Source organism: Vipera ursinii (assembly GCF_947247035.1).
Source record: "Vipera ursinii genome assembly, chromosome: 2".
Taxonomy (NCBI): Eukaryota; Metazoa; Chordata; class Lepidosauria; order Squamata; family Viperidae; genus Vipera; species Vipera ursinii.
The window spans coordinates 146,761,007-146,785,890 of NC_139513.1; the positions used below are offsets into that span (position 1 = coordinate 146,761,007).

A 24,884-nucleotide genomic window follows, 5' to 3' on the forward strand; every position below is an offset into this window, starting at 1 on the left:
CAGATATTGCCTCAAATATATGTTCATTGGCAAGTCAGGCCTTGTCTTGATGTGCTCTACTGACTGAAAGAGAGCTAATAAGAAAATAAACATTTAACAGCAGACGTGAGTCTATTTTCCATCAGCACATATTAAGTATAAAAAAAAATCAGGCTTGTCATTTAACATTTTTAAGAAATCTCTTTGATTTACACAGTCTTCTCAGAAAAGCAATCATGAGACCATTTTTTTTCATCTTTGAACCCAAATTATATATATTTCAAAGTTGTACCAATTACAGAACATAGCAGGAGCCAGAATGGGATTTGATTTTTGATTTTTTGAATTTTATTTATGCTTTTTAAGGAATAGGTCTATTTTATTTTCAGTTCTTTCATTACGAAAGATAACTTTGCTATACAGAACTCACACACACAAAGTAACAAAATCCCCAACACAAAATATTATTCCTCACAAAGTCCACACTTTATTTTTAAAAAAGTGATTATTTAGGTTCATAAAAGGGATAAAACTTAATATATATAATATGTGCAACTGTAAACAGATGTATGGGACAAGGCGTCAAATGCGGTTATACAGGCAGAGAACTTTAAAAAAATTTTTAGCTTCAAGACCAGGTTATAGTTTATATAAAAATTAAAAATTGTATAGTCTTTTTCTTCATCAGCTAAAATCTACAGAATTATCTTAAACTCTAACCGTCATCCCAAAAAATCCTGACAATCTATTATATTCAGTCATTTCATCATCTTTAAAATCTCTCTCAAGCTTTTAAACCTTTGTAGCAATTCTTTAAAATTTATTTTTTTTACATCTTTACAGCTTTCCAAATTAATGGAAAGACACACAAACAAAATCCAAAGACAAAAAATGTATACTGGCTTTAACTCAAACCTTTATTTTAAAACAACGTCCAGTGGTTTTGTAAATGATAAAAATTCCCCCCTTCTCTACACAAATGTCATCTTATATACAGCTTTAATTACTTTAATAATCTGTCATTATCTCTTACTGTTTTTCTAACCGTCATAGCTTAGATCGGTTTTGCAGAAGCAGCTTTGCACTCAAGAACATGGTTCTCATCTTGCCATTTTTTTAAAAAAAAGACACTTTTGCATGCTAACCCTGATTTTAATACCCCTCCCCCTCGTCCTTCTTCTGACTTCGACTATGCACACATTCCCTCTGCATTGTCTGATCGATCATCTGTGAACTGTGGTCGGTTAGATGCCACTCTTATGGGCGTATTGGGGGGATGTGTGTGTGTGTGTGTGTGTGTGTGTGTGTGTGTGTTTAGAAACTGGAGAAGGGAAGTGGTACAATTGTGCGCTAAAAGATCTGAATGATACAATTGTCAGTCGAGAGAGCCTTCTCCATCAAGACCCTCTGACGTTCGCTCCTCTCGCGCGTCAACTTCAGTTCAAGGGTACAGCAGTCTTCCAAAGTTTTCGTTCAGCAGCAGGGAGAACAGGTGTCGTATTTTACATGGCGAAAACACATGTCTTGACTGTCTCACCTGTATAATGCCCATAGTTTGCCTTCGGTTAATAAGGAATTTCCCTATGGAGTTGGGGGGGAGGGAGATGCTGCTGGGCAGATGGCTCTTTAGATACTGGTTATAAACTGATTTTTTTTTCTTCTTTAAAAAAAGGAAAATATATATGTATATACACAGGAAGCATAGAAACAAGCTCTTTACAGGCTTCCTACCCAAAATTCTGCAAATAAACAAATCTCTCTCTCTCTCTTCCATAGTTCCCGTCCCACCCAATGGATAGGGAGGGCAGGAAAGGTTCTGCAGAGATCCACCCAGCAGTCCAGAAAAACCCTGCAGGCAGGGTATTGTTCCTCCCCGTGCTATATCAAATATATACACAATATATTTATATTTATATATTTATATATATATTTATATATTTATTTATATAAATAGATAAATAATCCCAAACTCTGCAATGTGCCCACGTCTCTCAATCTCCTCCGTTTATATACACAAGACATAATTGTACACCCGCACTCGCACGCATCCACACGGTGAGCCTTCAGAGCAGCACGTTAACCAGGGGGAGACAGACGAGAGAGGGAGCTGACTGCCTCTTGACCGGAGGGGGGGGGGCGAGTCTCATTGGGAACCAGCTCCCCCACCCACCCGCACCCGACACCGTCGAGAGTTCACCGGGTGCTAACCCTTGCCTTCTTAATCCAATGGACATTTCCCTTTCCTGGGTCTGGGTCTACCAGCCAAGCAGCTCTCAGGTGACCTGAAGTTCTCTCTCTCTCTCTGTCTCCTCAGGATGCCCTGGCCTAGTCAAGCCACCTCTTTGCTTCGCAGCGTGTCCGGCTCTTCTGTGGACGGATGGGGATTCCCGGAGCTCTGCAGTTCAGTCTCCAAAGAGGTCCAGGAGACTGAGGACTACCTGGGGTTGAAGGGAGACCGGAGAGAGAAGAGGAGAAAAGGCAAAGGACAAGTCCAGAAGAAAGACTTTCTTTTCCCCCTCCCATCTCACCTCCAAATAACTTCCCGTGGAAAACAGAGCAACTGTGGCTCTCCGTGTTCGGAGGGCTTGGGAAGAAGGGCGGCACAGCGAGGGGCTCACATTAGAGAGAGAGGGGAAAGGGGGGGGGGGAAAGACACCAAAATCTAACGCTTCAAATGAGGTAGGTTCAAGTGCAGATGCTCCTTGCACATGGAAGATTTCGGGGAGAGGCGAGGGGGTGGGAGCAGGGCTAGAGACAGGGAGGATCTGTTTCCAGTTTCCGCAAGGCACAGTGCCTGCTCTCTCTCAGAAACAGACCGACTCCAAAAAGCACACGTATGTACACCCGCACTCGCACACAGTTTAAATCCAACACCTACATTAAAGAAAATCCAGAGGGAGGTGCTCTGGAAGGTGGATTGTCAAGCTAAAACAAGTCTCTTTGAAGTCTCTTGTTACCTTGGTAGATTAGCAAGCAATAGAGATTAGGGGTTTTTTTTTTTAATTCTTCTCGCGTCCAACACGCACACACACAAAGGGGGGTGGGGAGAAAAAAAAACCCTACAAATTCTTCCCTGGGGATTCCGTAGCCATGCTGCAGCCCTCTTTCCCCAACTCTGCTAGACAGAATGCCCCGGGCTCTCTCCCCCCCCCCCACCGCAGTATATTTCTGATAGTCCATTATATACAGGTGCATAGGGGTAGAAGGATCCCCATTTTGCCCGCAAAAGAAAAATACTAAAAAGAAAACCCTGAGTTCCAGTTTATCCATTTTCCCACCCCAGGTGGAGTCACTAGCGGCTGCTGCCTTTCGTTGGGGGAAAACGTGGGTTGCCTTGTCAAGAAGCAGGAGGCAACCAAGCCCAGCTGCCAAAAGAACCAACTGGATGTAAACCACCCACAATATTGGCTCGCAGGGGCAGGTAGGCTGACATCACCCCCTTTAAATCTGGGTCCCGGCTACCCCACGAGCATGTTGGGATGGCAAGTTCCAATCATGCTTTCCCCGAGTGACTCTCGGCCATGCTGGCTAGTTGGGAGAGCTGGCAGAAAAGGCCTCTCTCGCCCAGCCGAGGGCACCATCTGTGCCAGGTGATCGGGGTAGGCCTCTGCCTCGTCAAAGAGCCCCTGGGATCTAGTTCATCCACTTCCTGCAGTTCCAGGCTCCACAATGGCATGGGATTTTGTGCTGATCGTCTTCAAAGTCAAACTGGTAGTCGTACGTCAGCTGCGGAAGAAAGAAACAAGGTCAGGGTAAGGCTCAGGCTTAATTCAAGCCCTTTTCTGGCACCACTTACAATACAGGCGAGTCCTCGACGCACAGTCAAAAATCGAGCCCAAAGTTTCTGTTGCTAAGCGAATTTTGCTCCATTTTATGACCTTTCTTGCTACAGTTGTTAAGTGGATCACTACCATCCTTAAGTTTGTAACATGGTTGTTAAGTGAATTTGGCTCCCTCCACCCCATTGACTTTGCTGGTCAGAAGGTGGTAAAAGGGGGGGGGGGAAATCACATGACCCTGGGACACTGAAACTGCCAAACGTCTGAATTTCGATCATGTGACCCTGGGGATGCTGCAAGAGTCATAAATGTCGCAAAATGGCCGCAAGTCACTTTTTTCATTGCGGTTGTAACTTTGAACGGGTCACTAAATGACCCGTTGTAAGTCGACCATTTGTGAGCCGTTCAAAGTTACAACGGCACTTTGCAACATCACCTGTGGTCACGTGATCAAAATTCAGTCGCTCGGCTATCGGCATGTGTTTACGACAGATGCACTGTCCCGGGATTATGTGATCAACATTTATAAACTTCCCAGCTGGCTTCCAGCAAGCAAAGTCAATGGGGGAATGGCTTTTGCAGCATGTCTGCTGGCCACAGCACAGGGCTTGAGGTGGCCCTCCTTTGTGGCAAGGGCACTGGGGCTGAAGTCTGGGATCAATGGTGGCCAGCTGAGGCTGCTGAAGGCCCAAGATCTCTACTTCAGCCTCAACACCCCACCACGAAGTACTGCTATGCAGGATGGTCAAAAGGGCAGATGTGGGTGGGGGGAGATGGTGGGTGGATGGAGTTGAAACACTCCTCAGTCATAAGGGCAGGCAAGCTGCTGAGCACCCAAATTTTGATCACATAAGCACAGGGAAGCTGCAACAGCCATAACTTCAGGGACTGGATGTAACTTTTGTTTTATTCAATGTCAGGATAACTTTGAACATTTGCTGAATGAATGGTCATAACTCCAGGAATACCTAGATGTTAAAAAAAAGTCAAACATTTCAACGAGTGTACTTTCTTTTTCACATGACTGTGCGCGCACACACGCACACACACACACACACATACCTGTCAAGATATTGGTACAGACAAGGAAAGGATTGAATGCAAACACCTAAAACGTGATTTTCATATCCCCATGTCCAGAATAAGCAAGCCAAGTGAAGAGTTTGTGCAGCATTAAAACCAAAATGAAATAACTCTTTTTGATGTATTCCTCTCTCCTCATTTAGGATACATATGGCTCTTACCATTTTAAAGCAATGTATTCATTATGGGAGAATGGTTAAAAAACTTTCTCCAAAGTATAATGTAAGGGAACATAATGTAGAAACTTTGTTGAAGCTTAGCAGGTCAGTTTTGTCAATATATAGGTGAGAGATGTCTGGAAGCCTGTATGTTCTAGCTTGAGTTGAACAAGAATTGATGAAAAATAGAACATTCTAAGTAAATAAGCTCAAAGTGAACTAGAATATGAAATCTACCCTCTTATCATCAGACAGGTATTTTCTTTGTAACATTTTAAGGGAAATTACGCACCATGTAGACAGTCCTCAACTTACAGTGGCAATTGAGACAGGCATTCCCATCACTAAATGATGTAAAGTATCGCTTAGTGACGGCAATTCCTGCAGTCCCAGTTGCCATCGTTAATTGAATCCCACAATAGTTAGATGAGGCAACTTCAAGAGGCAGTGGGGAAGTCGGCTGGAAATCGTATGCGCCAGGTCCAAAGGCAGGCAAATGGTTGCTGCTGGGTGAGGAAGAGTGCAAAGGGGAGGATGGGGAGCAGAAGGGGTGCAGGGACGGGTCAGGGAGGATGTGTGAGGGGCAAAACATGGGTCAGGGAGGGTGCGTGAGACACACAGGGAGAGTTGGGAAGGTTCAAGGAGGGTGTGCATGTATGTCTGTGAGAGGGGTTACACAGGTCTGGGAGGGTGCAAGGAGGTATGTGAGAGGCAAGATACAGGGTGGATGCAAGGGCATGCATGAGAGGTGCAGCCTGGGTCAGATAGTCAGGAAGGGTGTGCAAAGGTGTGAGAGGTGTCACACGGGTCAGGGATGAGGCAAGGGGATGCCCGAGAGGTGCAAGGGGGTGCACAAGAGGTGCAGTGCGGATCAGGAAGGGTTCACAGCAGCACGTGAGAGTTACAGTCCAAATTAGGGAGAGGGCCTGGGGTGTGTGTGTGATAATAGCTGGTGTGGTGTGAGTACAGAAGGGCTGTGGAAGGGTGTGCAGATGGGGGAGACTTACTCCAGAAAGACAATCACATGTTTGTGAGGTGTTTGGCAACCAGTTGCAAACGTGAATGGATTGTCAAGCATCCAGATTGCCTTCCCATGACCACAGAGGGGTGTGTGTATGTGTTGGGATAGCTGGAACTCTGAGGACCAGTTGTAACCAGCATTTGTTCAATGCTGTCATAATTTGGAACAGTTGCTGACTGAATCGGTTGCTGTCGTAGGTCAAGGACTACCTGCATGTTCATGTTTGTGCCATTTGCGCCTACAATAATCCAATATTCACCTCCTCTCCTTTGGGTATTCGGCGACTCGAGATGATGATTATCTTGTCCTCTTTGTCAAAAGTCACCACTTCAGCCACACAATTCGGTGCACAGGAATGATTAATGTACCTTGGAGGGGAAGAAGAAGGAAAATCATGCAACGGGGCCCTTGGGTTTGTCACTGTGGGAAGCCCATTCCATGAAAAGTCAGAAGAGCTCAGCATGGAATTCTTCAGAACGTTCTTGAAACTCTGGAATGGTGCTTGCTCAAGCTCCTCCTCCCAGGATTCTTGCATTCTATTTTTAACATTAACAGGACTACGGGGGTTTATGAGACCAAAGAACTTATGCAAAAATATGTGGTGTATTAAGAATCCTTTGCTCTGAAGGAACTACCTTGGGCAGGATTTAATAATGATCGCTCACATTAACTTTATTTTATTATTCTTACTGTTACTATCACCTTGCTTACTGAATGCTTTCTATCATGGCTTTTACATTTTGTTTTTTGTTTTAATTGATTTGCACACTATTTTATTATAAAATACAGTAACACAAATTAACCTTTTATTAATAAATTTTAATTACTAATAATACAATTAATAAAATATGAACAATTGTATTTTTAAGAAAGTGCTAAGAAAATAATAGCTTTCTATTTGAGAGGAACAAAATATGAAAATTAGTATTCAGTTGTGAACCTTAATTGGTCAATAAGCTATGCAACTCTTAGTTGCAGAAGTTCAGAAGTGCTTATGACACTCTATCAATTGTTTCTTCTCGCTGGAAAAAATGTTCTAACTAGTAATGAATAAACAGTATTAACCAGTAATGAAAAACACAACCGGGGCATATTGAAATCAATTAATTTTACCTAAGTTGCTTTTCCTATGCTTCAGATGAGAACTTGAGAACTAAAGAAACATATTCCTGTTTAAAATCAAATCAAAATCCCATTTAAATGGATCGATAAAGCTAATAACTTTTAATTTTGTAAACAAACACTTATAAATTCAAATTTGCTCACCTGGCAGGGCCACCCGTCAGGGTGGCATCAATCACATGTTCATTATTGATACGGAACATGTAGATGCCTCGGTTCTGGAAAGGCATGAAAAGAGAAATTATACGGCACGTTTTATGTTTCCTTCAGGCCTCACAGATTTACCATCAATTTTAGCTGAATTCAGATTAACTGCTTTAGTAGCACAAATGCTAGGGAGAGAAGCATGAGATTACTCTCTTTGGAAAAACCTAAAACATCAGCTGACTTCATCCATATCCAGCACCAAAATATTTAGACCGAAATCTATCCATCCATTGGCTGAAGAAACATCAATGTATGTTTAATCTATACAGGTAATCCTTGAATATCAATGATAATTGGGACCATAAGTTCAGTTGCTAAGCAACAGGGTTGTAATCTGCAGTATCATGTGAGCACATCACTTAGCAGCAGCACTCCCCGTTGCCATTAAGTGAGGATCGTAGGTCACTGAATCAGTCCCAGGTGGCTCGCGAGACCCAGGTAAGGTGCAGCACATGGCTGGGGGGGAGGGGGGGCTGTTACCACATGGGGGAGGGTGTGTGTGTGTGTGTGTGTGTGTGTGTGTGTGTGTGTGTGTGTGTGTGGCCTGAGAGATGCGGTGCAAGCATGATGGGGTTGGGGGTAGCTGCCGCCAGGCAGGGGGAAGGTCTTTTGATTTTGTTGTGGGAAGCTGGTAGGGAAGATCACAAATGGCGATCATGTGAGCACTGCAACCTTTGTAAGTTGAGCCAGTTGCCAAGCATCCAGGTCACCTGTATCAGATACAGCTAGTCCTCGACTTACAATAGTTCATTTAGTGACCATTCGAACTTACAACAGCACTGAAAAAAAATGACTTATGACCGTTTTTCACACGACCGTTGCAGCCTCCCCATAGTCACATGATCAAAATCAAGATGCTTGGGAACTGACTCACACTGATGACTGTTGTAGCATCCCCATGGTCACATGATCAAAATTCAGATGCCTGACAACTGGCAAGTGTTTAAGACCGTTGCAGTGTCCCGGGGTCATGCGATCCCCTTCTGCAACCTTCTGACAAGCAAAGTCAATGGGAAAGCCAGATTCACTTAACAATCGTGTTACTAATTTAACAACTGCAGTGATTCACATAACAACTGTGCAAGAAAGGTTGTACTATGAGGCAAAATTCACTTAACAAATGTCTCACTCAGCCAAAAAAAAATTGGGGCTCAATTGTGGTCATAAGTCGAGGACTTCCTGTACATGACTACATGAGTGCTGTGAACAACTGGTACTTTAAGGGTCGGCTCTATGTGTCCCTTTTTGTAACTTCAAATGGCTGCTGAAAGAATGACCAGAAAGCAAGGTGTGTACTTTTAACATATGAATATGGGAAAAACTAGAACAAACTTAGTAAATAACCACATGGAAATGTAACAAGTCAGAAACAGACTGGTTTCTTCGACTTCAGAAAGCAGCGCACTGCACCTTTCCTCACAAGCAAAATCCGAGTTCTGTCAAAACAGAATCTGGGTAAGCTAACTCACCAAGCCTGCTAGCCTCCCACCTCAAAACTTTGCGTATGTTACAGCCAAAGTATGTAGAAAGATGTCAGAAGAAATGGCATATGAAAAAAATGCAGCGTCTTCTTTTTGTAAAATTAATGAATCTATAGGATTTTGATGGTGTGGACCGATGCCATTTATGTGATAATGACTCATACATCTCTATTGTAAGCTATTCTTCTCCAATTAAAGGACAAGGCAGAATTCAGGGAGATAATCATCCAAGTTCAGTGGCAATCGCAGATCTAGAAATGCCAAATATCCAATCAGAATCCGATTCTGATTGAGGACTCTTCATACCAACAGCTAAGTCAAGTAACTTTCTCACTACAAACGTTAGCCCTAGAATACCCTTTACAACAGGTTTCCTTACCTTGGCAACTTTAAGATGTGTGGACCTCAACTACCGGGATTCCCCAGCCATTCACCCTGGAGGGGGAATTCTGGGAGTTGAAATCCACATGTCTTAATGTTGCCACGGTTAGGACACCCTTGTCTACAAAGACCTACTACCCAAGCTAAGGCCACCCATCCCTCTTCTAATCCAGAGTACCTTAGGGAGCACCTGCAACCAGCATCAACTTCCCTCCGCCCAGTGCGCTCCCACAGAGAGGGCCTCCTCAGGGTGCCGCCGTTCGGAGAATGCCGTCTGGTGACCCCCAGGGGGAGGGCGTTCTCTGTGGGTGCGCCTGACCTGTGGAACCGTTTACCGGTTGAGCTCCGGATGGCTCCCGACCTTCGCTCCTTCCGACGCGACCTAAAAACCTATCTGTTTGAACAATCTGGCCTGGTCTGATGGGTTTTGTTTTAATTATTGTTTTCATGTAATTTATCTTCTGCATTTGGGCACTAGGGTTTAATTTGTTTTCAATTTCTGTATTTGGGCATTTTGATATTTATGTCCCTGTTCACCGCCCTGAGTCCTTCGGGAGAAGGGCGGTATACAAATCAAATCAAATAAATAAATAAATAAAATAATTAAAAGTGGATGTTTCTATTTCCTTAGTGCAACTATATTCCAATACAGAGTCCTTATTCCACCCCTTACCTGTTCCTCATATATCTTTTCCCGCCTGTTAGCAACTTCGTTGCGGATAATGGTGCCAATGTATTCAATAACCATTGTGTGCTTCTCAAGATCCTTGGCAGCATAAAGCCCAAGTCCTTGGATGCGGGACCGGGCCAGGTACACATTGTTCTTCCATTCGGTCTTGAGACGGCGGTACTGTGAGGACTTGGAGTGCACAAACTGCTTGCTATAGGGTGTGTTTGTTTCACCTGTGAACGTACTCTGGTAAGCTTTGGACATGCTGGTGCTGTTCAGAGTGTGGGGCCTTCAAAATATGTAGGGGGAGAGCGGAGAAAAACAAAGGATATTAAGCCCATCAGTAAGGGTAGTGAAGAATTAGGATAAAATACAGAGTTTTGAGTTGCAACAATCACTGGGACTGTGTTGGATATGTAGCACTCAATGTCTTCTGATCCTAATTGCTGAAATCCATTGACCAAGTTCTTTGATATTTCAAAGTGGAAAGAAGACCTCTAAACTATAAGCTATAAAATAGGCATATAGTTTAAAATAAAAAACTTGTCCCCCAAATCTAACAAAACTATCAAGAATCTGCTTATGTTGCATCACACAGCTGGAAGAAGAATCTTCAAAGATTATATGAATTTGGACCCTTGTAAAACCATCTAAGTTACAGGTCATTCATTAAGCCAATGAATTCCACAACTTAATTCTGCACTCTGTGCCTTCTTTCATCTGCTCTAAATATCCTAACTAGTTTCACTGGGAAATTATTGGTATTAGTATATTGACCATAACAAAACTAACATATATTCCTGTTATTTTCTTCTATGTCATCCATGATGTTGTACACATTACGTCACCTCTTCCTAACCTGAACAGTCCCAATGTTCTACCTTTTTCTAATAAAAACCTTTGGTTTCCGCTAAACATTTTGATTGTCCTCTTTTACAGCTGTATTACAATTCCTTTCCAAAAGTGGTGATCAAAATTGCCCCTGGTATTTTAGAAAGAAGAGAAATACCGGGTTCATTCTATCCTTGGCAAAGCTTCTCAGTGGCTCCTCTTGCCTAGGTGCTGGTGCCATTACATCAGAGCCACAGCAACACAGGAAGCTTTCTTGTTCTAAATCACAAGTGACTGGTTATCATCTTTCCTATCAAATATGATTCTGCCCCAGAAACTTCTGCGTACAAAGGAAGGGCTCCTACAATTGATACATTTCACTCTCTCAGCCTGATGTCTCAACACGGGTTCTTCACTGAAGATCAGCAATCAAGGGAGTAACATAGATGGTGTTCACTCACCGTTTGTAGTGTGTAAGGATTTTGGGTTCTGATCGAGCACAGCCAGTGGGATTGATCATGAGTGGCAGCTCCATGAGTGGATGGCGTCCATAGCGAAATAGGTAATTCTGGCAACTCTCAACACCAGGCAGCTGGGAAGAGAAGAGGATGTGGGTTTTTTTCACTTAAAGGTCAATTATGCCCAGAATGGTCAGCAATAAAAGGAAAGGCACAATGGCTAGATAGATAAACCAAAACCAAAACCAACCAGAATAAAAACAACTGGCAGAAGCTACCTAAGATTGGAGTGAGCTGATCCATAGCCTCTCCAAAAACTGGACACAACTGAAATGGAGAGCATCAATACTTCTACTACACGAGAAGTCCTTTCTCTTAGTGCTGAGTTAAGACATAGGAAGACCCAGAGCCAAGTCTACCCTCAATTAGAGAGGCTGACTCGGTAACTATTTGCAACTCACTGCCACCTTAATCTACCTCACAGGATTGGCGGTATGGAAAAAAAATAGAAGTGTGTGTGTTATGCCATCTTGCCAGGGTTCCTGGAGAAAACAGAGTATGAATGGAGAATAAGCCAGTCCCTCAGGTGTGTCCACCAAAGCAAATCTATTCCTAGAGCGCAAAATTTAAGTGGTAAAAATATGACATGATCAAATTTAGCATCCTCACTTCCAGGACTCGTCTCATTGACCACTTTATCAATATCAGCTGTAAAACATGCTGTAGGTCAGAGGTCCCCAACCTTGTGGGCACCAGTGACCGGTTCCATGGAGAAAGGTTTTCCCATGGACCGGAGAGGGCGTGGTTTTGTGTGCTGCCTGCATCCCACAGATGGGGCTTTGCTTGTTTGTGCGGACCAGTCGTTGGCATGTCGTGGCCTGGTACTGGTCCACGGACCGGTTGTATTTCTGGGACTGTGGCTTTTATTACACTTTTTATGAACTGTGGATCAACCCAGACACAATGAGAGCATCTCTCAGAGAATGTAAAGTCCCTTTGGTGAGAACTAAAATGTTACCAAGAGTACACATTAATTGCATGGACCCCACCCAAAAAGGGGGCAAGGATGGGATTTAGTTATCAGGCATCTTCAGTTTGTTACTAAAAATCAAGAAAACATATAGTTTGCTAAATTAATAGAATAGAATAACAGAGTTGGAAGGGAACTTGGAAGTCTTCTAGTTCAACCCCCTGCTAAGGCAGGAAATTCTACACTATTTCAGGCAAACAGCTGTCCAATCTCTTCTGAATGAGGTGTTATTAAGGTCCATAAAGACTATCAATTTTACTAGTTCTTTTTTTTCTTAGTGTTAGAATCTGAGCAGGCTGCATCTAGTGATGGTCACAGAGATAAATGTCAAATATTGCTACTCTACCATTACCTACTCTACTTCACAGCTTTATTCCTGAAAAATGGCCAGGGAAGTCCTACAGGTAGTAGCTGTAATCTTGGGGGGCTTTAATATCCATGCCAAGATTGTTGTTAGCTTGGCATTTCATGGTCTCCGTGAATTCAGCCTTCTGCCCAGACAGAAGGCAAGATACATCCTCAATCTGATTTAGTTGCTAGAGGTGAGCCGGTCATAAAAGAGTTGAATGATCCTATTATGATTAGATTATTTCCTGTCAAGATTTGGGCTGCTGGCACCAGTTGTACTTCCTGATTCAGGGTTCCTGTTTCTTGCATTTGGTACATACGGACTCCGCGATGCGCAGAACAGCATGCACTGTCAAGCCAAAGAGCTCTTCTCCCTTTAGATACTCGGGGAAAAGTCGCAGCATGTCAGCTTCCTTGCGCATCATAGCCACCGGTTCAATGATGCGGTTCCAGACAGCTGTTACAAGAGAGGAAAAGGGAAGAATTGAAGATGAGACATTTTCATTCATCTACGATGGATACATACATATTTACTGAGAGGGAGAATCAGAAACCAGACTCCAAATTTGTCAACATGCTTGGCTACAGGACAGCCCTCCAGGATTTGAGACACATATTGAGAAATTCAGGCATAAAAATGCTACTGCTAAGCTTGTAAGCCGCCCTGAGTCTTCGGAGAAGGGCGGGATATAAATGGAATTAAAATAAATAAATAAATAAATAAATAAAATAAAAAGTAGCGTGCATTAGGCAACCTTTAACAACCGCTAAGTAGATACATGCAGCCAGGTCCCTAAAAACTGACTGACAGCAGGGCAGAATTGGGCAAAAAGCTCCCTCTCATAATGTCCATGCCGAAAAGCATTCACCCAATATTCGTTCCACTAAAACAATTTGTTCTACTTTATTACCTTTTTTCGTATCTGAATTTATAGCAGAACCACTAGATTCCGTAACAGTTTTGTTCCTTATGCCGTCTTGAAATTTCACAGGGTTCTTTTTTTCGCCATGCATATGTATACATTCGAACTAGACTGTGATGTTTCTCTGTATCATATAGGTGTGGGTATGTGGTATATGCACTGGTATTTTTTCAGAGCTATTCTATTCTATTCTATTCTATTCTATTCTATTCTATTCTATTCTATTCTATTCTATTCTATTCTATTCCTATTCCTATTCCTATTCTATTCTAATCCATTCCATTCTATTCTATTCCTATTCTATTCCTATTCTATCCTATTCTTATTCTATTCCTATTCCTATTAAAAATCCATCTAATATAAAGAGTGCAGGTAGTCTTCCAGTTAACAATAGTAATTGGGACTGGAATTTCCACTGTTAAGTGATGTAGCTGCAAAGCGTAACATCACATGACTTAAATCACTTAGTGACAGCAATCTTCACACTCTCCGTTGCTGTCATTGAGAAGGATCATTAAATAAGTCCCAGGTGACTCACAAGTAGGCCGACAGGCAGGTACGCTGCTGCAGCTGGGTGAGGGAGTGTGTGCAGGTGGCCAGTGAGGTACAACAGGAGCGTAGGTGGCTTGGCTGCTGCCAGGTGGGGGAGATCGCGTATGACTTACCAGAGCAACATGCAAACCTTCCCTTCTGGCTTCCCCACTGACTCTTTTGTTTACGGGAAGCAGGCAGGGAAGGCCACGAATGGTGATCATGTAACCCTTGAACGCTGCAAGCGTTCAAAAGTGTGAGTCGGTTGCTAGGCACCCAGATTTGATCACACGACTGCAGTGGTGCTGGGACAGCCAGACCTTCAAGAACTGGTCGTTAAGTACCAGTCACATAGTTGCGTTGTAATTTTGAACGGGTGAGCCGTCATTAAACGAGAACTATAATTTATACTGGAATAGATACTACTTTCTGACATGAACAAGGCCAAAAATTTGGATGTGAGTGAAAGCTGTCTTACTTTTAAGAAAATCCCTGGAAAATGAAATTTACCCTAAAGGGGAGCAACTGTTTGAGATGTAAGACTATACAGCTATGCTTCTCAACTAGTACATGTGTCATTCTAGTGGGAAAGTGACTCACCTTGTCAATTAGGAAAGAGGAAGAGAAAGAGAAAGCACACGCACTAGGTTACCTCTTTTAAATTGGGTAGAGATTGTTTGTTTGCTTGTTTAGGCTCGGGGAAAAGATTGCTCTCATATCGGCAAATACAGGTAGTCCTCAACTCACAAAAATATTCCTTTAGTGACCGTTTGAAGTTACACCACTGAAAACAGTGACTTATATCCGTCTTTCACACTTACAACTGTTGCAGCATCCCCGTAGTCATGTGATGAAAATTTGGACACTTGGCAACTGGCAGGTATTTATAATGGTTGCGGTGTCTTGGGGATCGTGTGATCATCACCTTTTGCAAAGTTCTGACAAGCACAAGTCATTGAGGAAGCCAGATTCAATTATTAAATTGTGTTACTGACTTAAACAACTGCAGTGATTCACTTAACAACTGCAGCAAGAAAAGGAAGTAAAATAAGGGGGGAATTCACTGAACAACTGGTTTGCTTAGCAACAGAAACTTTGGACTCAACTGTGCTCGCAAGTTGAGGACTGCCTATATTGTGTCAGCCCCGGTAAACGCTCAGCCTCCCCACCACCAAAGTTCCTTCAGGAATGGTGACAGATTGTTACTTCCATAGGAACTTCACAAAGAAATAGTTAGTCTAGCCCAGGGGTAGGCAACTTGGGCTCTTTTATGACTCCTGGACTTCAACTCCCAGAATACCTGAGCCAGCATGGCTCAGGATGGAAACCTCTCCCTTCCCCTCAGCATGGCTTGCTCAGGAATTCTGGGAGTTGAAGTCCACGAGTCATAAAAGAGCCAAGGTTGCCTACCTCTGGGCTAGCCTGAACTGCCTCTATATGCCAATGTATTACTCCCTCATCTTCCTGATCTTGAAAATAATCTTCCTTCTCCTCCATATAGTCTTTTTAGATCGAAAACATGAAAACAGCCCCCCCACACACACCTTTAGCCACTTTAAAGACTGGCTGTCTGAAAAGCAAGATTTACATTGAAGCAGCTATTTTAAAGTGTTATTAATTTTACATGTACCCAAGAGGACATCTTTGGACATCCCAGTTGAGTTTTGCGGGGCCCAAGAGTCTTCCTCCTACTTTCAAACCTTAAAATAAGCTCAATGCATCAGAAAATAGACCCCTCTTAACATACGCCTACAGCTGCTGTGCTTTTTAAACCACTAATTCTGGGCAGAGGAAGTGGATTTTCTCAAGTCAACCTCGCACAATTTTAGACATTCGGGATCTTAAAAGAGGAAGAATTCTGGTCTTGCTCGAAAGCTCACAACCAGCAAACTCATGAAAAGCAAGAGCCCAAGCTGATCTCTACCCTGTGGCGAGGAATCTGTGAAGACCAAATCCTCCAAACCATGTTCTATCACTTGAACCACAAACTCTGGCCGGCCGTTGTTCTCACAAATGGTACATCGGTAGCAGCAACGCCGGTTGTTGGTCCGCAAACTCCAGTAGATGCGGGTGGCCTCATAGCCCACAGGGTAGAGTGCTGTGGCACTGTGAAAGTCTGCCATTTGGTGGGGCAAGAGCTGCCCTATGGCATGGAAGACCAGGCCACCCACTCGGAACATGTGGAGGCGCTCCCCGCGCTGGATGATGCTGGCAATCTGCTTGACCTCGTCCCTTTCGATGTACACCCGTCGGAAGACAGTGAAGGTGCTGAGCTCCTGGTCGCAGGGGCCCTTGAGCTTGTGCAGTGGGCACAGCATCGTCTTGTCCTTAAAGAACATGCACTTGGCACGGATAGCGCAAGCAAAGTGATAGACGTTGGGGCAGCGGATACGGTTGCAGCTATTAGTGGCACCCGTCTTCTGGCAAAGTGAGCATTTGGTGAGCAGGCCCCGGTGCAGTGCTACTTCCACGTTAATTAGGGCCCCGCCCTGAGTCTCGTAAACCTCCGTGGACCAGAGGGCACAGTTGAGGTGCACCCATAAGTCCAGATCAAGATTAAGGAGGCGGGCTGGACCGTCTGTGGCTCCGTCTCCTTCCTCGTGGCAAAAGCAGCACTTCCGTAAATCGCGTGGCACTTTCTCCGGCCGAAGAGTAGTGGCCAAGCGCTCAATGAACTCCGCAATCTCCCTCTCCCCGTCACGCTTGGTACCACCCTTCTGAATGGTGATGAGGAAACGTAATCGTTTCCAACGCACCCCTTTCCATTTTTTGAGCCTTGGCTTGCTCTCCTCGTTATCCTCCAGGGGCCTGGAGCGAGGCTTGGCTTTAGGAGGAGACTGAGGAGCTTCTTCTTTAGGAGATGCGGGTGGAGGGGAGGTCACAGCCGGGGGAGGTGCTTCGGGCTCAGGGGGTGGCTCAGGAATCTTGGGGGGGCTCGGTGGAGAGGGTGCAAAAGGGGACAGAGGAGGAGACGGTTCTTCAGGAAGCGTCAAGAGTTGCCGGACATCCAGATTGGCAACATTGTTGATGTAGCAGTGTTGAGCAGCTTTTTCTGGAACTGAAGTCTCCTAAAGAAGAAAGGGGGGAAAAAAGAAAAAAAAAACAACTTGTCAGGTACTAAGAACCAGAACAACTCTTAGGAGCTGATCAGAGCTGCTCCTTTATTGCTGCTTGACTATTTACAAGAATTTCATCAGACTGACTACGGTCTCTTGGGAACCATCAAATAAAGGCTTCAGAATTCGGAGGGTGTGTGTGTGTGTGTGTGTGTGTGTGTGTGTGTGTGTGTTGGAATCTGGCTTCTCTGGCTTCCTTATCCTGCAAGGACTCCATCCTTGATAAGTTGTTTTTTTCACTTTTCCTTTCCCACTCTAGCTGGAGATTCAACCACAAATTTCTTTGAAAAAGAAGCAGAGGCAACTAAGGCCACCAGCCAATTTCTTTGATAGGAGACATCCTACCAGGACAGCATACGGTTTTAATATGAGCACTATTCCATCACACCAAAGCCAGTTGGTTATCAGAAATTTGATGGTTCTTTTTTTTCTTCAGAGTTTGGTTAAGAGAGAGGTCTGGCTAGGGCAGGGGTAGGCAACCTCGGCTCTTTTATGACTCATGGACTTCAACTCCCAGAATTCCTGAGTCAGCTTTACTGGCTCAGGAATTCTGGGAGTTGAAGTCCATGAGTCATAAACGAGCTGAGGTTGCCTACCCCTGGGCTAGGGGAAGTGACTGAATGTCGTGAAAGGAGAGCATGGGTGTCCTCAGACAAGAAAGAGGAGTTCCACCCTGAAAGCAACAAAGTCTGTGGAAGACGACAAGCGCTACTTGAGGTAATCAACATCTTTTCTCAATAGGGTCCTTGTGCAAAAAAGCGAAATGGGGGGGGTGGAGGGAGAGATGTGGCCCTATTGTAAAGTATCATTATCTTCTTTCAAGATCTTTTTTTTTCTAATTTGAACAAAATACACATCAAAATATGAGGCTGTGGTGATAAACTGTTATCTATTCTTACATGAAAAAGGAAGAATTACGCTAAAAAGCTTGAACAATTTTCTTTCAAATAAGCTTACCGCAACTAGTTAAAAACTGCTCAGTAACAAAGGAGATTTTTATTTTTTTTATTTTTGGGGGTGGGTGGGGGAAATAGCTCCCGGCTCCTCCTTTACCTGTTTGAGCAACGTTAAGATGTCCAGTTCATTCTTGAGACTGTAGCCAGGCAACATGGCGTCAAACTGTTTCAGCCACTCTGGTCCACCTTCAGGACCCTTTGAAACTACTGGCTTCTCTTTGCCTAAGAAGGTTGGGACAGAGGAACAGGCACCAATAAAAGACAAGACTGGAAAAATTAAAAAAAGACATACTACCAAGAGGCTATCTTGACTAGGATACTCACTTTGTGCATCAGTTTCACTTTTCCTGGGTTCACTGGTTACATTTCGCTCCGGAAAGAACACTTCGTAAGAATTGGGAATCTTCATGCTCAAAAGCTCTGCCACTGCCACCATGACACCGTTCAGGTTCTGGAGAAGACGACGGGAGTGGTCAGGAAAATATTTGAGCAGATTAAGAAATGGAACCCCCCAAACCCTTCAGTGTAGCTTAATCACCAAAAAAAAATTGGTTTCAAGTATCCATTGCGCAGGTCGTGTGACATCAGAACGTTAGTACCTTGTTGATGCGGGGACCCATCAATCTGAACATCTGCCAAGTGCTTGACAGCTGTTTAGTAATGAGACCAGAAAAGCAGCAAAAGCTGTCACAATAAGTGAATGGGCAGCATTCAGCAAAAAAGGGGCTATAGCACAAAACAAAACTAGAGACTCCTCACATTTCTACCAGATGTGGGAAATTGATAGTACTGCCCCAGCTGAGAGGGCCCCTGAGACAAGCAAGGCAGATAAGTCACATCATGAGGACATTATCACGCCTAAAATATCTACACAGCAACTGTATTGCCAACTCACAGCCTTCAAATATCTTCAGTCAGGGGTAGGCAACCTTGGCTCTTTTAAGACTCGTGGACTTCAACTCCCAGAATTCCTGAGCCAGCTGGCTCAGGAATTCTGGGAGTTGAAGTCCACGAGTCTTAAAAGAGCCAAGGTTGCCTACCCCTGATCTTGGTCTATAATTCCTAAGGCTGAAGACAAATTTTGGTCCTCGCTCCATACCTTGGCAGCAGCTGCAGACACCGTGAGCATGACAGAAACCTCACTCCCTTTGGCTCTGTCCCAGGAAGTGCCGGGTGTCTCCTTTCCCACTGGCTCTACAGTCCCATAGGGTTTGGAATCTGGGAAAGCTGAAGGAAGGAAAGCAAAAGGGGTGGGTGGGGGGAGGAAATCTGTCAGAAGCCGCTGCTCAAACTCTTATTCCAGTAATTCAAATCGCTTATCTAAGGTTGGGTAATTCAGCACTCAACCCAAAATCGTGTAACCTGAATTAAGTCATAGATCAACCAATGCCAATGCCAGCGTTTTCCTGAAGGTGTGGCGGCTCCCGGTGTCAGTCTGGGAGATTAAAAATTAATCAGAGCAGAAGGTCAGAGATGAAGTGGAGGATAATGATAGCAATAAGCTAGGGCAGTGATGGCGAACCTTCTAGAGACCGAGTGCCCAAACTGCAACCCAAAACCCACTTATGTATCGCCGGGTGCTGGGTGGGTGTGGCCAATTGGTGTGTGTGTGGCTAATTGGGTGGGTGTGGCTGCAGTGGTAACGGCAGACTGGGTGGGACTAAAAATTTCCATCAATCAAATCCAACTTTACGAGATCTTTTTTTTTCCCCAAGAGAAGTTGAAATTGATTGACTGAACCTTTTTTTTTTTTTGCACATGGCGGGGGCCTAAAGCAAAAAGGTTTTATAAAACCCAGCTGAAGGCCTAGGACTTGGGCAACAGCGCGTGTGCCCACAGGGAGGGCTCTGCGTGCCACCTGTGGCACCCGTGCCATAGGTTCGCCACCAAGGAGCTAGGGGAACTCACCGTCTAGGAGACCTCATTAACTGACCTCATTCATTTAATGTATTTCACTTTACACAGGACAGTGTAAAGACAACCCAGAAACTTCAAGTACTAGTATATATGATGCAATGCTCTGGATGCCTACAGAGTTGTCGCATTGCTATCATTTAACACTACTTACTGCTACAGGAGCTGCACTGATTGCTAGTCTGTTTCCGAGTGCAATTCGAAACGTTGATTATTCCTTACCCTCTCAAGGGCCTGGCTGTCTAATGTACTGTTTTTTTCAAGCTAGGTTCTGCCCGTCCATCTGAGCAACTATAGAATGTCTGCTGAAGTTCTCCATCTATAATGGGACATTGTGGGGTCACAGAAGTGCCTCTCCTCTAGAACAGCGGTCCCCAGCCTTTCTGGCTCCATGGACCGGCAGCAGTGGCAAGTGGTGGATAGGGGATGGTTTCTGCATGCAACATAGCTCCTGCGCACGCACAAATGAAGCTTTTCACACTCGCTTGCCACTTACGTGGCCCAATTCCCAATGGGCCATGAGCCAGTACCAGTCTGTGGCCTGGGGGTTGGGGACCCCTGTTCTAGAATACCTTGTCATCTCCCACACCCATTCATAACCTAGTGAAGACATGGCTATCTTGAGATGTCTTGAGAGTTTATGTCTAATGCCAAACTGGAATTCTTATTGTTACCTTTATAATGTGTACAATGCAACAGTTTATTGTGGTCATTATCGACATTGATATGCTGTTATCATTGCTCAGGTATATAACATGTAGAATCTTTCCAGATTAAAACAGTTTGGATTACAGTGTACTTCTCGTCTGGGAAATGCAGATGCAACAAGGATTAAAGATTATTCTAGCTCAGCGGTTCTCAGGCTTTTCTTGTGGCCGTGGATCCCCTCCCCTCAAGATTTAACTTAAGATTTAAATCATAGCATTTCTTCACGTCCTCCCAGACCTCCTGTAACATCGCAGCCCCCCCCCCAGGAGTTCACAGACCACAGGTCAAGAACCGTTGTTCTAGCTCATGGGTTATCTTCCATACAAGTCATCACTTTTGACCAACCTGGGATGCTGGCCTTTGGAATTATGGGGATGACAGGGGACATGGGGCACTCCTCCACTTCAGACTTGGCTCCAACCAGCAATGGGAAGCGTGGTATCTCTTCTCCCAAGACGCTCTCTGGAGACGAGGCTGGGACGATGGTGTCAGGGCAGTCACTGTCCTCATCGCTCTCCATCCTGCAGAGATATTGGAGAACGGTTATGCAATTTAGGACGCTTCTGCTCCTGCCCGATTTTTGTGAAAGTTATTTAGGGCATTATGGGGGTGCTGGTGGATACCAACTCATCTTGCCAGTTCCAGAGTTAGAGGTTGGCAGGATGTAGAACTGGACCTACTGATAGGGAATTGATGAAATCCAGTAAATCAGCAAGGGACTCCCAACTACGCCCAGACAAAAAAAGGCTAACGCTCCCCAAAAGAAGCTTTATATTTTCCAAAGTTCAAAAGATTATGTACCAGGTCTCATTTGCTTCCTATAAACTAAGCAATATCTCCTGATTTCATACCTCCTCCCCCTCTCTGCCCCGATGTATCGACTTTGTTACACTAGTTGGGGATGGTGTGAATTAATGATCAGCACAATCTGAAGGAAACCGGGTTGGGGAACATTTTGGATGGCACACAACTAAACAGCTTTTCGTTTCCAGTCTGTCTTTTGTGTTTGTGTTCAATCAGACTTCTATTCTCACCTGACGTCCTCAGTCTGATTGTGTGGCGGGGTAGGCAGAGCTGCAAGTAGATCTAAGCTTTTCACTTCCACAGGGGGAGCATCTGCACACATGGAATAAGAAAGAAAAGATCAAATATCAGATGCTGCAAGATTGCCATTAACCACGCCTACAGCATGAGAATCCACAGCCTGAATCTGCACTAATATACACCCGGAGGCTTTTTTTCTATATATTTCCCCAATTCTTGGCAAAGAAGAGGTCAATGGCAAGCAAGGAATAGGCCTTTTCAGCGATACAGTAGTACCTGGCAAAATGCCATTCTATAAACAAGAAAAGATAAACCACCATTTATGTTTCAGAAATTTGCAGTCGTTTTCTATTTTCCTCTTGGCCACCCTTTATCATTTTTTAAATTCCCTTTTTAAATTTCCTATAAAATATAAATAAAAAATAAGTGAAGGATCCTCAGAAGATGGGAATAAACTGTGTATAAAAAAATTGAAAACAGCAATTTATAAATACTCTATATTTGTAACTTTTCTCAGGGCTCAACCCGTACAAAATCATTTCCAGAGACCTCCTCAAAGCTCTTCCCCTTTGCCTTCTCCCTAACTGCAACTTTGCCTTAAATGTTTGCTCTATAGGTAATCCTCGACATTCATTTAGTGACCATTTGAAGTTAAAAGGGCACTGAAAAAAGTGACTTATGATCGGTTCTCATATTTACGTCCGTTGCAGCATCCCCATGGTCAGGTGATCAAAATTCAAATGCTTGGCAACTGGCATGTATTTATGACAGCTGCAGTGTCCCAGGACCATGTGGTCATTTTTTGCAACCTTTTGATGGCTAAAATCAATGGAGTAAATCAGATTCACTTCATAACTGTGTTACTAACTTAACCACTGCAATGATCCACTTAACAACCGTGGCAAGAAAACTCGTAAAATGGGGCAAGACTCGCTTAACAAATGACTTGCTCAGCAATGAAAAGTTTGGGCTCAATTGTGGTAGTAAGTTGAGGGTTTACCTGTATTGCTTATAATGCATTTCACTGCTAAGATAAACCTTTTGGAATCACAGCACCTTCTACTGAACCAATTTTTTAATTCCCTCTTCTCCTCCTCCACTAAAGGTAAAGGTTCCCCCGCACATGCGTGCTAGTCGTTGCCGACTCTAGGGGCCGGTGCTCATCTCCGTTTCAAAGCCGAAGAGCCAGCGCTTGTCCGAGGACGTCTCCGTGGTCATGTGGCCGGCATGACTAGATGCCAAAGGCACACGGAACGCTGTTACCTTCCCACCATAGTGGTCCCTATTTTTCTACATGTATTTTTTACGTGCTTTCGAACTGCTAGGTTGGCAGAAGCTGGGACGAGTAACAGGCGCTCACTCTGCACTCGGGATTTGACCCGCCAAACTGCCAACCATCTGATCGACAAGCTCAAGCGTCCTAACCCACTGAGCCACCGCGTCCTGCACTACAAACACTAAAATCAGAAGCTCCTGGTGTTATCCCACCAGATACAGAACACAACACATGTTGAATATCCACTATGCTACAGCATACAATAGCTCTTACCCTTCTGTCCTTCAAGCTCATGGGGTAGCTCTGGCTCTTTGGACTGCCCGGTCAGCTCCTCAGAAGACAGGACGCCATTCACCAGCTTCTGCTGCACAGAGGGTGGGGGTGTGGGGGGCAGTGAGGAAGGTGGTGTTGGAGGGTTGCTCAAGTTGTTCTAGACAGAGAACATAGGAATCAACACCCACCACAATCCACCACCTGTTTCTCCCCCCCCCCACGCTCTTAATTTCCAAAGCTGCACACAGATCTGACAGACAGCTCCGTCACCTGCTGCATTTACATTCTTTCTTTTACGGTTTGAGCTGCCCCAAAATTGTGATGGAGAAGCATGTAAGTCATGCAAAGCAATGAACACATTTTAAAAGACGGTTGAACTGTTAAGAGAGTGATCTTTGCTGACAACGGTTCTCTGGAGGCCCGGTCTGCCACTCTATGCCCTGCCTTGAAAAGAAAAGAAAAAACACCTTTTTCTATTAAATGGTTATTGAGCAGCATTGTGTTACATTTGCCCCTGAATGGAAACGCACGCAACCCTTCTCTGCACTGATTTACTTAAGCATAGCAGAACAAAAGTGATACGGTATTCCTCTCTTTTCTTTGACCTTCCCAAGATCACGTTAGAAGTTTAGGGAAAAACTAAACTATAGCCAACTTCCAGTTTTGCTCTGCCTTCAGCGCCAAGTTTCACCCTGCCGGGGGCCCTAAAAGAGCCTAAAGTCACCCCAAAGAGGTGATGAAGGAGGGGTGCCTTGTCAATCATGGAGAGATGGTGGTCTTTCCGCTGGATCCGAGGAAAGCCTTCCAACCCGGCAGGGGAAAGGCTGGCTCCATTCCAATGGCCAGCCATTAGCTGCTGACAACTGAAGAAGGAAAAGCCTCAGTTGTCACATTGTAAACAGCCTGTTTGGAACTGGGTGAGAACACTGATCCTTTCTTTACTATTTTACAACTGAATTTCCTAGGAAAGGCTCCCAAGAAGCTAAAATCTCCGAACGTGAACAAACGGAAGCGGTGTTTTATTTTTTTATGCGGGACAGAAATACATAATATTGAAGTGGAAGTAATATAAAGCTACAACTTTGATAAATTTGAGAACTGAGAAAATTGTTAAGATTTTCTCTTTGAAGAAAAAAAACAAAACATCCAGGTGAAATGTAAGAAATTAATCCTTTGTCTTAAAGAGTGCAAAAACGGATTCTGAATGTCACCTAGTGGTGGATTTGAGTATAGCACTACAACTAGCTTCCTGGCTGCTTGGCGACTCCTAGCTCAATGGAGAACAGCTGGCAATATAGGAGAATATTTTGGCATACTTATCACCCTGACCTTCTTGGACTATACTTACTTACTGAGCTTGAACTTTTAATCTCAAGAACTACTGGGAGAGAAAGAAAAATTTGACTTTTGAGTACGTCTGACTGGGAGAGAGACTTCTGAGCTGTGTTCAGGGTGGTTGAACATTTTGAGCACTTTGAACATTGTGGATTACAACCTTGCCTGACCGACAGTTCTTGCACACTTGAGACAAAAGATTACTATAAAATATTGCTTTTAGGACTGGTTCTACTCGTATTAAGATTGGTGATCCCAGA

General features: G+C 44.1%; 1 protein-coding gene across 1 annotated transcript in view; it reads right to left on the reverse strand.

Annotated features, from left to right (window-relative positions):
* Positions 1-441: 441 nt before the first annotated feature.
* The window catches only part of KMT2D (lysine methyltransferase 2D), a 125,820-nt gene continuing 101,377 nt past the window's right edge, over positions 442-24,884 (reverse strand). Inside the window, exons 43-55 of the mRNA XM_083353039.1 lie at positions 23,290-23,446; positions 21,731-21,812; positions 21,042-21,217; positions 19,174-19,301; positions 18,399-18,525; positions 18,172-18,296; positions 15,927-17,070; positions 12,869-13,005; positions 11,174-11,304; positions 9,885-10,170; positions 7,287-7,360; positions 6,280-6,388; positions 442-3,705 (exon numbers count right to left, since the gene is read on the reverse strand). Of these exons, the coding sequence (XP_083209165.1) occupies positions 3,613-3,705; positions 6,280-6,388; positions 7,287-7,360; positions 9,885-10,170; positions 11,174-11,304; positions 12,869-13,005; positions 15,927-17,070; positions 18,172-18,296; positions 18,399-18,525; positions 19,174-19,301; positions 21,042-21,217; positions 21,731-21,812; positions 23,290-23,446 (2,769 nt within the window). The 3' untranslated portion in view covers positions 442-3,612. The remainder of the gene's footprint in view (positions 3,706-6,279; positions 6,389-7,286; positions 7,361-9,884; positions 10,171-11,173; positions 11,305-12,868; positions 13,006-15,926; positions 17,071-18,171; positions 18,297-18,398; positions 18,526-19,173; positions 19,302-21,041; positions 21,218-21,730; positions 21,813-23,289; positions 23,447-24,884) is intronic.